Raw genomic sequence first — 13,673 nt, forward strand, 5'->3', positions numbered from 1 at the left:
ACATGCCATTTCTGCACTTTGCCCTTTTCATTTCCGCTCTCCTCGAGATTACTCTGAATCTGTCCATGGAGATCTTCCTCATTCTTTTTTCTGGCTCGACAGGCCTTTATTTTTTATTTTTTTAATTAAAAGAACTTTTTTTTTTTTTTTTTTGTAAGTAGGCTCCACGCCCTACGTGGGGTTTGAACTCATGACCTGAGATTAAGAATCACATGCTCAGGAGCGCCTGGGTGGCTCAGTCGTTAAGTGCATCTGCCTTTGGCTCAGATCATGATCCTGGGGTCCTGGGATTGAGCCCTGGGATTGAGGCCTGCACTGGGCTCCCTGCTCAACCAGAAGCCTGCTTCTCCTCCCGCCCCAGCTTGTGTTCCCTCTGTGTTACACAAATAAAATCTTAAAAAAAAAAAAAAAAAAGAGTCACATGCTCTACTGACTGAGCCAGCCAGGTGCCCCTGATTTTTTTTTAAGATTTTATTTATTTATTTTAGAGAGACAGAGAGAGAGCACTCGAGGGGTGGGGGAGAAGCAGAGGGAGAGGGAGAATCTCCACTGACGTGGAGACTGGTACGGGGCTCCATCTCATGCCCCTGAGAGCATGACCTGAGCCGAAACCAAGAGTCAGACGCTCATCCAACTGAGCCACTCATGCGCCCCTAATTTTTTTTTAACAGAGATTTTATTTTATTTTATTTTTTAAAGATTTTACGTATTTGAGAGAGAGAGAGTAGGAGAGTGGGGTGAAGAGCAGAGGGAGAGGGAGAAGCAGACTCCCTGATCAGGGAGCCTGTTGTGGGATTCGATCCCAGGACTCCGTCTGAGCCACCCAGGCGGCCCAAGAGATTTTAAACATACACAGAATTAGAGGGGATCGTGAACATTCCTGTGCCCATGACGGAGACTGAGTAATTACCAATGTGCGGAGATCTCCAACAGGAGGCTCTTGGGGCGGCGGCGGGTTCAAGGGTCGGAGCTTTCAGTCCAGTGTCCAACGGGGCAGGAACCACCTCTCCTTCCATCCCCTGTCCCTCCAATCACCTGGGCACTTGGACCGAGGTCTGGTTGACCACTCCCCACTCATAAGGAGCACCAGGAGACACGAGTGGTCTCAGAACCAAGGCATGTACACAGAGGTACAGGGAGCAGAGGGCCCCTTCTCGGCGTATGGGGAGTGATGAATGCCCAGGGGAGTCTGGAGGGAAAGCCTGAGCCACATCTGGGAGCACCGCAGGTGCACGGATGAAGACAGTGAAAGGGCCGTGGAGAAGAGGAGTGGGAGGCCGGGAGTGGCGAGGCTGTTGGCAGCCTTGCTGGGATGGAAAGCAGGGGGCCATGTGACCTGGTGAGAGCCCCATCGTGAGGGGGTGTAGGACGAGGCCAGATGGAGCTTGGATGGGAGTGGGGGAGGTTGAGGCCTCCTTACAGACAAGGTCTGCCCAGGGCCCATGTGATGTGGGGATAGCACAGGATCCCGGGTATGGAGCTGCTGGCCTGGGATGGATCCTGAGGTCATCACCCACGGTCAGAACTATAGGAAGAGGGCAGGGATGCCTGGGGGGCTGGGACAGAGTTCGGTTTGTCCAGACTGGGTTCTTTGCGAGCAGGGGCCAACCAGGCAGAGATCCCCGGGGTCCTCAGTGCCTGCAACATCCGGTCTCCACAGAAAGGAACTGGTAATTTGACCCCACGCCACCCTCAGTGGCACTAAGCTGGGCAGGCACTAATCCTGTCTTACAGAAGAGTAAAGTCAAGTTCAGAGGGATTAGAGGGCTTGACCCAACTCACAAGTCTTCTGAGGGGAATAGCCTGGCCACATGGGGCTGCCCAACTCATTGGGCGAGTGCCCTTTACTGTCCAGTGGCAGGGCAGGGGGTGTGCAGAGGACAGCCAAGGGCCATGATCCTGGCTGGTCTTAGCGGTGGAGTCTGCTTCTCTCCTTGGTTTAAATGAAGAAGGAACCGGACAGGCCAGCAACAAAGTCACACCTTATTGTCTACACAGCTCTTGCATCAATCATTCCACAGACTCCTCACAACTGCCTTAGGAAGCTTTATTACGGGGATCTGACGGAGAAGACTCACAGAGACAAGGGCTCGACACAGGACTAAAACACGACTTGTTTAAACCAGGCTCCAGAGCAGAGGTGCCGAGTCTCGGTCTCGCGCCACTCCCACGGCGCCGCACGGAGCTACGGAGGGGCCTCTGGCGGAGGCTGCAGGGCAGGAGGCCTTCACAGACCCCCTCAGGACTAAGGGGGCAGCAGCTCCTCGCCCGGGTGGCGAGGTCCCATCAAAGGAGGGGAGCGGGATTGACCGCTCTCAGCACCCGAGTGTGTGGGGCAGGGCACGGGTGCAGGGACACACGCGAGTCCAGTCAGATTGCGGGGACGGTGGGGTGACACCGGCACCCTCGGCCAGCGATGCAGGCACTGGGGTGCGCTCGAGACTGCCTTCCCAGCCCTTCGTGCCCCAGAAGCTACACGGCTCTTCACGGCCTGGCTTCCCCCTCCGACACGGAGCCCTTCCGCTGGCCTGGAGAGCTGCCAGGGAGCGAGAAAGGCAGCAAATTCCCTCCGGACTCTGGAGCCGGCGGCGGCTGGGAAATCGGTTTTGGCCTCAAGAGGAGCCCAGCGGCCGCTGGTGCTGCCCAGACGCTGCTGTGGGGCAGAGATAACAGGCACAGGAAAGGTGGGGTGGCAGGATCCTCCCAGGAGCCTGGCTTTCACGTAAACAATGAGTTGCCGCCGGCCGGGGCAGGAGGTGATTCATGTCCCACACGGCGCGGGGCCCGCGCTCGCCGGGCACTGAGGGACCGGGGCCACCGTGGCCGGGTGCTGAGGCCTCTCTGGCTCTGTGTGTGGGTTGGGGATCAAACCCAGGCCTTCTGGCAACTGGCTTGACTTCAAAAGCCTGGGTGTGTCTAAAAACTGGTCGGGGGAGGGCTCAGTCACCCCCAAGGGAAGAGAGGCCTCGGCTCTCGTCTGAGACCTGGCTGGGTTTCAGGATCAGGGCAGTGGACAGCGGGACCGGGGGGCTCCCCTACCCTCAGGGCTCCCATCTGCCCACGCCAAGGGGCGTATGCTGGGAGTGACCACGCCAACTTCCCGGGCCACCCCTACGGACTAAGGCCATAGGCTTCGGCCGCTCCACTACCAACGCTGAGGTAGTGACCCTCACAAGAGATGGAGAGAGCACTTGGAACTCCCACTTCTGCCTGAAAACAGACCACAGTAGAGGCCAGTGTAGCCAAGAGGCCCGAGCTGGGAAACACGGCACTTTTAATAGGGCCCCAGGCCCCAAGTGGTGTGTCCACACAGTCCATAGCACCCGACTCCTCTGTGGCAATGTCCTTTCCCTGGCTGGAACCACACAGAGGCTCCTCTTGGGGTGGCACCTGGGAGCAGATCCCAGTCCTGAAATAAACAGAGCGGCTCCTCCGCGCTAACACGGGTTGCTGCGCTACACAGTCTCCTTGGGCCCCGGAGTGGCTCCTCCCATCGACGGGAAGAAGAATGTCCGAGCCACTCCAAGCTGGTCCCTCAGGTCACTGCTTGGCCTTTTTCACGATGGTGCCCACGGCAGAGATCACAGTGGTCTTGGAGCCGCTGGCGCTGGTGGTCACCGTGACGACGGCGGGCAGGGTCGCCGTGGTGGTGAGGATGGTGGGCTGGGCTATCGTCGTCACTGGGATGGCCGAGTCCCACTTGCTTTTCCTCTTCTGGGCATCTGCAAGAAGGCGAGGGAGGCGTCAGGACCCAGATGGACCGAAAAGCAACACTCCCTTTTCTAGCAGGTCAGAGTTGAGTGGCCCCTGCCACAGAAATGCCAGGGCAGCCAGTGGACTGGGGACCCCACCCCAGGCTCCCCACAGGCCTTAACAAACTCTGGGGTCAGAAAAAAGCACAGCAAGGGGGAGCCTAGGCCCAAGATCCCCACAGCCTCTCCTCCCCCAGACAAGGCAGGGCAACCCTCGCTCCATTCGCGGTGTGGCTGGAAGCGGACAAGCCCCCTTCTACCTGCCACCGCTGTGCTGGCTGTGGTGGTGGTGGTGGCCGTGGCGTTGGTCGTGGTACCTTTCTTGGTGCCTGTCACAAACTCGATCTGGAGGGAGAGCGGAGAAGAGGTAAGGGCGGGCACAGATGGGCACCGTACAAAGGAAGCCCTGGGCAGCAGCACTGTCGCACCATCTAAGGGAGGGACGGGTGTCGGAGAGGTGCCCAGAGGAGACTTTTACTACCTTTCTTTTTTAAGCTGGGGTGGGGGAGAGAAGGGGAGAGTCTCAAGCAGGTGCCACACCCAGCATGGAGTTGACTTGGGGCTCGATCTCACGACCCTGAGGTCAGGACCTGAGCCCAAACCAAGAGTTGGATGCTTAACTGACTGAGCCACCCAAGCACCCCTTTTATTTTTATTATTTTTTAGGAGTGGGGAGGGGCAGAAAAAGAGGAAGAAAAAGGATTTACTTTTACTACTTCAAGGAGAGTCTTCCTTTTTTCTTAGTATTTTATTTATCTGAGAGAGCGAGAGAGCGTGGGCACGTGTGCACATAAGGAGGGGGAGCTAGAGAGGGAGAAGCAGACTCCCCGATGAGCCGGGAGCCTGACATGGGGCTTGATCCTAGGACTGCAAGATTACGACCTGCTTCACTGACTGAGCCCCCCAGGTGCCCCAAGGAGAGCCTTCCAGACAGACACTGGAATGCTCTGCGCATCACTGGGATTCTGTACATGCAGGGCACATCAACCAGCTGCCCTGCCTCACGTTCCGAATGGAGGTGCCCCCCCCAATCCTGCCGCCCCAGGAGCAGCACAGCTTTGGTGCCCGTGTGCTGGAGACATGGCCCACGCTAAGCCTGGGGTTTGGAACAGGGAGGGAAAGAGGAGGGACCGTTCCAGCAGCACTAAGAATGAGAAAGCCTGATTGCCCAGCAGCTGCTGGGAGGGCCGCTGGCACACCCGAGATGTAGCTCCTGCCGGGGGTTTGTTGGGGGTGGGGTCGGGCCGCATCCTGGAAGCCCCACTGCTGCTGGAAGGTCAGAGCAGAGCAAAGGCCGGCAGAGCTAGCGGCCCGAGCACATTTAGTCTCAGAGCCAAATTTGTTCCCCAAAGGATCCAGACCATGCTGCTTGGGAAGAAGTGGTGGTCAGGGGCCTCAAATAAGGGGTCCTTCGGCCACCAGGTGCAGGACCTGCAAGGAGGCACTGAGGCGGACTATGGAGATCAGACCTGGAGGCCGAGAAGGTGCTCTCAGAAGGAAGACCGTCACTCTACTCAGTCCGGGGAGGACAGGGCACAGCGGCGAGAGCCAGCAGAGCGCCACAGTGGTGAGGGGAGCAGAGGGAGGGTGCAGCGCGACAGACCACAGACCCCAGGAAACCGAGAGGCACCTTCAAGCTGATGGTGGGGGCTGTGAAATGACAGTCCACACACCTGCCCCTCCCACCACCAGGATATTCATCCGTCACTTACTTTGGTTCGTTCCTTTTTGGCCTTTTCCAATTTGTCCATTTCAATCTTCTGGGCTTTAGCTACAAAGACAAGAGAAGATCTAAGAAAAGCAGCCTTGGAATAGTCCCCGCGTGAGGGGCCACTTTAGGCCGAGGGTCCCTACACCCGCACTTGCCACACCCCGTACTCTTGCTCAGTGCGCACACCCAGCCTCCAGGCCATGGGGCTCACTGTCCTGTTGCGATGGACAAATGGAAGGCCGGTCCTCGGCTGGCACCAAGCAGAGGCCTCACACCAGCAGGCTCAGGGGCTGGGGCTGTGCACCCTCGTGTGGAGGGGCCGGCTGCTCCTAAGCGCCAGCAGACTGTCGTCGCCATGTGGGGATGCAGGCCCCATGTGGACAACCTACCCGCTGACCCAGAAAAGCCGGGTTACAAACTTGAGGTACAATGTTGGCAACTCATTCAAATTAACGCAGGACAAAACTTGTATGGGCCAAACCAAACACAACTATAGGCCAGATCTGGGCCAGGGGCTGCTGGGGGCTCGGACTCTGAAATTCCTCTCTGTTCTCCCTGGGGGGGCCTCTCTCTGCACCTTCGAACCTCAGCTCGAACAGGACTTCCTTGGCAAGGCCGATCCCACCCCCTCTGCGCTGGCCCCCTTCAGCTGGTTAGGGCGCCCTACCTGCACCCCCACCACACCCGTCACTGCTGGGACTCCTCCTTCTTTGCCTTCTGTGCCAGGTCGTAAGCCTCCTAAGGTCTGTACCATTCAAGGCTGTATACCCACTGCCCCGGACATGGCCTGACACAGGGGAAACCCTGAAATACATGTTGGCGGGCTGACCAGACGGACGGAAGGACAGATGGACGGATGGCCACCCACCTAATGCCTCATAGTAGGAGTCCTCAGACCAGCCGTGGGGGTCGAACATATCCTGCAAAATAAAGAGCTAACGCTGTAGCCAGCAAGGGTTGTTGGATGACAAACGGCTTAAAAACCCAAGTCCCTCCATGGATTTTTTCCTAGTCTGGAGGCTCCTGCCGTAAGGGGACAGGGCCTAAGCTGTTATCCCAGGTCCAGCCACGGGGTAACCAATTTCCTCCTGGGAGTATGAGGCAGTGAGGCATTCGTCTGTGGACTTTGCCACAGGAGCACAGCGAGTGCAAGCTTGGGCCCTAACCAGTCAGGGTCTGTTGCTGTGATCTCTCTCCTGGACCATTTCAGAGCCAGGGGGGCTCACTTGAGGGAGCTGGGGCCTGCGCTCTTCAGCCAGCACTGCTGCTACACTGGCCTGCGTCGTGGCTCCAGGCCAAATCTAGCAGAGTGAGCGCAGCACCCTGGGCAGCCCCCATCAACCCGCCGCCTCTGTGCGCAGGGCATACCTTTGGGTAGTTGGTGCCCAGCTCATCGATTGCACAGAACTGGATCAGCTTCTCGTAGATGCTGAAAGAACAGCAGAAGGCATTGAGCAAGCCCTGGTCCCACGCTGTGTGTGCAGCAGATTCTGAGAGATCAGAACCGTCTGGTTCTTGGGCTCAAATGAACCCTTTAAACCCAGCTGAACTGTTCCAAGCAAGCTTTGTGGTAGAAGGGGAAATGTCCCCTGGCCTGGCATGAAGTCATTCCCAGTCCTCCCCACGCCCAGAGAGATGGCTCATTAGCCAGGGGCCAGGACAGGTACGGTGTCCAGGTTTTCGGTCTTATCCGGACATCTGACCTACAGTTTGTGGGGCGGGGCGGGGCAGGTCCCTGCTGTCACTATATCAGACTCCCATGTGTGCCATGTGCTTGGGGCCCCGGATGGAGTAAGACCTGGACAAATCTCTGTACCTAAATCCTGTCACCCGTGTGCAGCCCCAGTGACAGTTTGGAGGGGAAGAGGAACCCACACGGACTATCTAGTCCAATTCCCCCTCTGTAGAGACAAGGAGACGAGGCCTCGAGAGGCTGTACGCCCTAGGAGCAGAGCGAGGAGGACCCAGCTCAGGCCTCTCGGCTTCCACTCTTCATCCTGGTTTCTGTGTTACTGCAGCCTGGGTGGTGGCCGCTGTGGGCACAGGTGCGATCTTAGCTGGGCCTCTCCCTGCCACTTCCACAGGGGCATTCCAGTTCCCAGGCCGACATCAGTGACTCACCTGACCCTGCAGGCCCATGGAAAACTCACCTGGGGTTCCGGAATTCTTTTTTCCTTTGGATAATGTAGTTCATATCCATTCCCTCTTTTATCTTCCGCTCATAAAGCTTCTGGATCTTGTCCTACAGAAGAGAAACAGAAGGGTACTTCTGACACCACCTACCCATGGCAATCCGAGCCTGTGGTCACACGTGCTGGGTGGACACTTGGGCCACAGAGACCCACAGAGACATGCGAAGACCTATTCCAGTCACATTGTGGTCTTTCTCCACCCAGCCTGTGACCAGCGCTGAGCACAAGTAAGAGGAACCGAGACCAGTCTGTTTTCGTTTTGCTTTCTCCTCTCTCCCTCTGGATGGCTGGCAGAGGGAGCAGTAAAAGGTCAAGGTGGAGAAACCATGGAGAAGACAATGGAGGACTCCTCCACTGTCAGCCAGCTCCTGGATCACCCCAAGAGGATGGGCAGGGGGGCTCAATGCTGGTTTTCAATTTTAACATAGGCTTCAGTCCTCAGTGGGAGACCAAGGAAGGCTACATCATTTCAGAGGAAGGAAGGAAAGAGTAGTGTTTTTTGGATTTGGCCCCACAAACTTCCTACAGTGTCCTTTGTAGGCAGGCTCACAGACAGCCAGTCCCCACGACGTTATTAAGAGGCACTGTCACGGGTCAAGAGCGGGTCTCATTAAAGTTACCCACCCCCACCCCCAGACCCGTCCTCTGGCTTTCAGTGGGCAACAGGAGAACCAGCTGGCAGGGAGCCAGGCCAGTCCCACGGGTGTCTCAAGGCCCAGAGAGATGAGGCCGGTAGCAGATGGCGGCCACACCACCCAGCGTGGGAAGAGGCCCCCGAAACTCAGGTCTCAGGGCAGAGTCACCTCCGAGGAGGAGCAGTCTTACACAGCAAGGCTGGTGCTGGCCCAGGGCAAGGCCTCGCTGCAGCCTCCCCGACTAGTGGCGGCTAAATGCACAGACTCTGCAGAAGGAAAACACATGGGGGGGGCACTCTTCACCTGCAGGAGGTGGTGGGCAGGGCTGGAGGTCCCGTGTGACGCCCTTGGGGAACATCAGAAGAGGTGATCCACTCCCTGTGTCAGAAGGCTGACTCGTTCTGCCGAGACTGGCCAGAGGAAGCACTGAAGTGCAGAGAGAGGTCTGTAATGCCTTTGCCAGGGCAGAGACCACCAAGAACGACACACCTCCCCGTTCTCTCTTCAAGGGCAAAGCAGGGAGGCCTCACGCGGAAGGCTTGGCCCACTCAGGCCGACCTGCATCTTACAGATTACTCTCCTGGGTTTCCTGGGCCATCAGATGGGTTCTCCCATTTCGGGTCAACTAAAGTATTCACTGAAGGTGATGGTTTCTACCACTAGAAGGGTCTAAAAATGAGAAATGCGCTGAACTTGAGGGCTGAGCCAGCTGGCTGTCTGTCTGGCAGAGACTGCCAGACTGTCCTCACAGGCCGCAGCTTGTTGCCAGGCGGGGAGGCGAGGCCTGTGCTCATGGACAGCTCAGCCAAGGGGGGAGACTTCTGGGAAAGGAAGAGCATCCGCGCCGCGCCCCCAGCCCTGACGCGGGCCCTGCCCAGCCAGCTGCATTCTGCGGGCCCTGAGCCCCTTAGTCATGCATCCGTTAGGATGGCACCCTGGGCCTGTGCTGTGGCCAGAGGGACCAGCAGAACCTACGGGATCAAAGGCAGAGCAGGGGGACCGGGCGCCCATACTGGGCAGCCCCAGGTTTCTGCTCTCGTGTCCATCACGAGGTTCCACACCCACGAGAACCCGCCGAGGGCCAAGGAGAAACAACTGCAGGTGCTGAAAAGGAGAGGCAAGGCCCAGCTGCCCCCGAGGCCCTGCTCCCAAGGGAGTGACTGCACTAATTGCCCCAGTTCCTCCCAGTTTCAAAACCCCAGGCCGGGGCTGTTTGCGACCTTGTCAGGAGAGGACAAGAACCTTAGGCACATCAACGCCTGTGTTTTTGCATTTCTACAAACTGTCTTCCATTCTCATGGTTCCTCCATTTCTCAGTCAAGTGCCCCCCTGGCTCAGCTGGGCCACACAGAAAGTCACGGTGTTTTCTCTGTCCAGGCTTAGGAGCCCTTGGAGGGCGAGCTAGGGGGACCCTGCTAGAACAGCGCCAGGTGAGGAGGGAGGGGCTGGCAGTGGGATCAGAGCAAACTCCTGTCGCAGGCGAGGAGAGGTGACCAGGATGTGCGGGCCCCCGCTGACCTGGCTGCTGCTTCTACGGAAGGCTCTTTAAGTCAGACCAAACCAGACACCCGAGCAGCCCTTCCCCCCGACAAGGGCTGCGGCAGATGAGCCCCGCACTTACTTGCAAGTGGTTCGAACACCTGCCAGGGGGCTCGGGCGGGATCTTGATTTCATCGGGTGACATGTTCCGGACTCTTTCAGAAAAGGAGGCTGTGAGAGAACAGAAAGAATTCTCTGTGGATGTACCTGGTGGGGGGCGGGGGGCGGGCGTAGGATGGGGGCTAAACATGGTTAGGAAAAAAAGGCTCATATGACCTTTTCAGGGAGAGAGAAAGGCTATGAAACAGTACAGTGGTGTTCAGAGTGGCTTCTCTGTCATCTGAGTTGAGATCGAATGACCAGAAGGAGCCAGCATGTGCCAACACGGGGGAAGAGAAGTTCAGGCAGAGGGGACAGGTGGCAAGAATGCATAAAACCACGTCCTAGAAGTGAACTTTTCAGGAAAAGGTCTGTCCAGAGTTTGCTGGTGAATGTCTAACAACCCGTTGGGGGAAGGGGAGGGGGCTTTGAGCTGCAGCATCTGCTGGTTTCTGGGTTACTGATGCTCTTGTTGCTGGACCCAGGCCCAGGAAGAGGGGAGCACCACCGGTTCACAGTGCGAGCCGGCTCCAGCCTCCCACGGGCTATGTTCCTTTAACACCTCCCAGGATTCTGGAAGCTCTTGCCCAAGATAGAGAAGTTCAGAGTTCCTCTAGGACTCAAAACATTCCAAACTGCCTGGTGCATAAATGATGCTTTAAAAGAAATTACCTGTTATTAGTTTAGTCTTTTGAAAATAAACCAATCCACCCTCCGTTGGCCCACCTCATTCTTGGGAACAAAAGGCCTGATTCTGACGGGAAGAACCACAACTCCCAAGGGATAATTCCCTCCGAGATCTGCCACTGCCCACCCAAGTTGCCCGCTCGCTCTGTTCCCTTCCCCGTAGCCTCTGGCCACCCTGGGCCTGCAGAATGTGCTCGGGATCGGACAATGCACCATTTGTTGTAAGATCCTGTCTGTGCTCTCTACAACGTTCTCTCATGAAAAGGGCCATACACTGAGCCAACAGCAGGCGGAGTGGGGTGGGGCAGGATGAAGGGGAAGAATGAGCAAACCAGCACCAGTAACACCCAGCAAGCAGCTGCTGGGTACCCACTGTGTGCCAGGCCCTGGGCCAGACTATCTCTTAGCCCTGAGTGGCTGTCCGGACTGGCTGGTGAGAGCCTAGCACAGCCTTTGCCTTTTTTTCTCCCAGCGCCGGGTTAATATTTTTCTTAGCAGATAAGGTACTTTGATCTCCGCTCAGAGCGTCACTATTAGTATAAGTAGCTCAGTGCTGAGCAGGGCTGAGGGCATGGCTCTGTGGGCTCTGCCAGTCTCAGTTGCTGCAGAACAGGCCTGCACACACTGCAAAGCCCGAGGCTGGGGCAGAGTCTCAACACGCTACACGTGCCAATGCCTCCGGTCGGCAGCGGGGTTCTCACTGGATGCGCCCTGACAACAGAGCGCTAGGCCGGCCATTTTGGGTGAGGGCAAGACCGGGATGGGGTGACCTACCCTGCTGAGGACCTGGGACATCAGTGCAGCCCAGGAGCAGTTTCCACCAGGGGACTATGTGCTCCTCTTTGCCCGGCCTTTCCCTTCTGCCTCCCGAGTCCTGAAGCAATGGCAGTACCCAGACCTGGCTAGAGTTCAAGTCTCCTCCTGACTTCCCCCTTCTTTTCAGCCCTGGGAGGGGCTGGGGTTCTCAGCCAGAGGCTCAAGCAGGCTGCAGAGGCCAGCTGCGAGCAGAACTGGCCGGGGTGAGCTGTCCTCGGTATTTCTAGAGGGCAAAAACATGGAGGGCCCTGGCGTGCTTTGGGCACAAATGAGGAGGGTGAAGCTCTGCCCTGGGGGTGCGGGGGTGGGGGAGGGAGGGAGGGAGGGAGGGAGAGAGAGAGAGTGTGTGTGTGTGTGTGTGTGCGTGCAGCACGGACAAAGAATGCCCTTTGGCATTTGCCAGGAAAGCCTTTTGGAAAAACAGGGTGTGACACCGTTGCCACAGCAACCCAACCACACTAGGGCTCAAGTGGTGTATAGTATGACTGGGGTGGGGGGAGCCCCTCCTGAGCTCCCCGGTTAGGAACAAAAGCATTCCTATGAAGTAACTGGCAAGTGAAGGGACAGTTAGAAAATTAGGTAAAAAATTCTGCACAGCTTCCAGGAGCAATCTTTCAGTGACTGTCTTTCCTAAGTCCCAGCACAATCTTAAGTAGAAGACCTCAAACCTGCATATACGGTCATTTGAGCAGCCACAAAGCCTCAAACCATTTTCCCAGGAAATCCATTGAGAAATGTGTCCAGGCCCTTAGGGCAGCTCCAGGTACCATGGCTGCTCTTGGGTGTGCTGGGGCATTCTAGAAGGCAGCTGTACTCAGAAGTCTACCTTGGTGATTCACCCCTGTGTACACCCAAGCCAGGAAACAGCCCTGGTATCCGTAGCTGCCAGGTGTGAATCTAAGCAGGAGCGGCTCGTTGGTCGAGCTTACGTAATGGTGGGGAGCAAGGAGTGCCTGGGGGTACTGTGGGGCTGCGAGCAGGAGCAGTGGAGTGCTCTCTAGTTCACTAGGGACATGGAGAACCCAACCGATTATCACCCCAGGCCATTGTTCCAGGCATGACCACGGGGCGCCAGTGGGGCACTTGGAGGGCATCTGTGCTCAGCTCTGCAAAGTGGCCATGGTGCTGGGAAGACCTCTGAGTCAGCTTTTCTGCTCTCATTTGCTCCATTAAACCTGGGGCTACACATATGTCTACACAGATGAAAATCCTTCCCATACCGGGGAGAGCAACCCGAGAGCCCCATTTCCAGAGGTACTAACGAAGGAGCCGAGTGCAGACTGAGCTCAACTATCACCGCGTCCCTGAAGATCGGTAGGAGGAATCAGGACAGTGAGGCTTCAAGACCTACTGGGGTGAACGGAGAAAAAACCATGGGGGTAACCCTACTGTGAAAGAACGTACTTAGAAGTAAAATGAAACTATGGATACGCCCAGTAACACGGAAGGATCTCAAAAACATGGTGAGTGAAAGAAGCCAGACAAAGAACAAGATGGTCATTTCATTTCTATCTGTGGTTCCCAACGGAGGGGCAATTACGTCCCCCCAGCCCTCAAGGGGACATCTGGGAATGTCTAGAAACATTTTTCCCTGTCACATCTGGCGGGGGAAGGGAGTGCTAGGGGCATCCTGAAGACTGAGCATATGCTAAGACGTGGTGTCAAACACATGTCAGGTCCCCACGACAAGGAATGCTCCAGCCCCAAATGGCAAGAGTGCCAAGGCTGAGAAATCCTGCTCTTTATGAAATTCTAAAAAAGGGAAAAACTATAGTGAGAAAAATAGATCACTGCTTGCCTGAGGCCAAGGGAGGAAACAGTCTACAAGGAGAGGGTTATGGGGAACATTCTGAAGTGATGGGAAAAAAAAATCTTTTTTAAACATTTATTTCTCTTTAAGTTAGCTCTAGGCCTGGGGCACCTGGCTAGCTCGGTGGGTTAAAGCCTCTGCCTTCAGCTTGGGTCATGATCCCAGGGTCCTGGGATCGAGCCCTGCATTGGGCTCTCTGCTCAGCAGGAAGCCTGTTTCCTCCTCTCTCTCTCTCTGCCTGCCTCTCTGCCTACTTGTGATTTCTGTCAAATGAATAAATAAAATCTTAAAAAAAAAAAAAAAGTTAGCTCTAGGCCTAATGTGGGGCTTGAACTCCTGACGCTGAGATCAACAGTCACATTCTCCACCAACTGAGCCAGCCGACGCCCTCGGAGTGACAGACGTGTCTTACACTGTGACTGTGACGGGGGT

At 56.5% G+C, this 13,673-nt stretch overlaps 1 protein-coding gene across 4 annotated transcripts in view; it reads right to left on the reverse strand.

Annotated features, from left to right (window-relative positions):
* Positions 1-2,025: 2,025 nt before the first annotated feature.
* The window catches only part of SAP30BP (SAP30 binding protein), a 36,433-nt gene continuing 24,785 nt past the window's right edge, over positions 2,026-13,673 (reverse strand). For 2 of the 4 annotated variants that reach the window (XM_059148417.1, XM_059148416.1), the window contains 7 exons: positions 9,912-10,000; positions 7,614-7,705; positions 6,832-6,892; positions 6,332-6,383; positions 5,465-5,523; positions 4,013-4,097; positions 2,026-3,722 (listed from right to left, as the gene is read on the reverse strand). In XM_059148417.1, coding sequence (XP_059004400.1) covers positions 3,541-3,722; positions 4,013-4,097; positions 5,465-5,523; positions 6,332-6,383; positions 6,832-6,892; positions 7,614-7,705; positions 9,912-10,000 — 620 coding nt within the window. In that variant the 3' untranslated portion in view covers positions 2,026-3,540. Of the gene's footprint in view, positions 3,723-4,012; positions 4,098-5,464; positions 5,524-5,630; positions 5,856-6,331; positions 6,384-6,831; positions 6,893-7,613; positions 7,706-9,911; positions 10,001-13,673 lie in introns of those variants that run through there. The other 2 variants (XR_009347941.1, XM_059148418.1) reach the window with 2 other exon arrangements.

This window comes from Mustela lutreola, chromosome 15, assembly GCF_030435805.1.
Source record: "Mustela lutreola isolate mMusLut2 chromosome 15, mMusLut2.pri, whole genome shotgun sequence".
Taxonomy (NCBI): Eukaryota; Metazoa; Chordata; class Mammalia; order Carnivora; family Mustelidae; genus Mustela; species Mustela lutreola.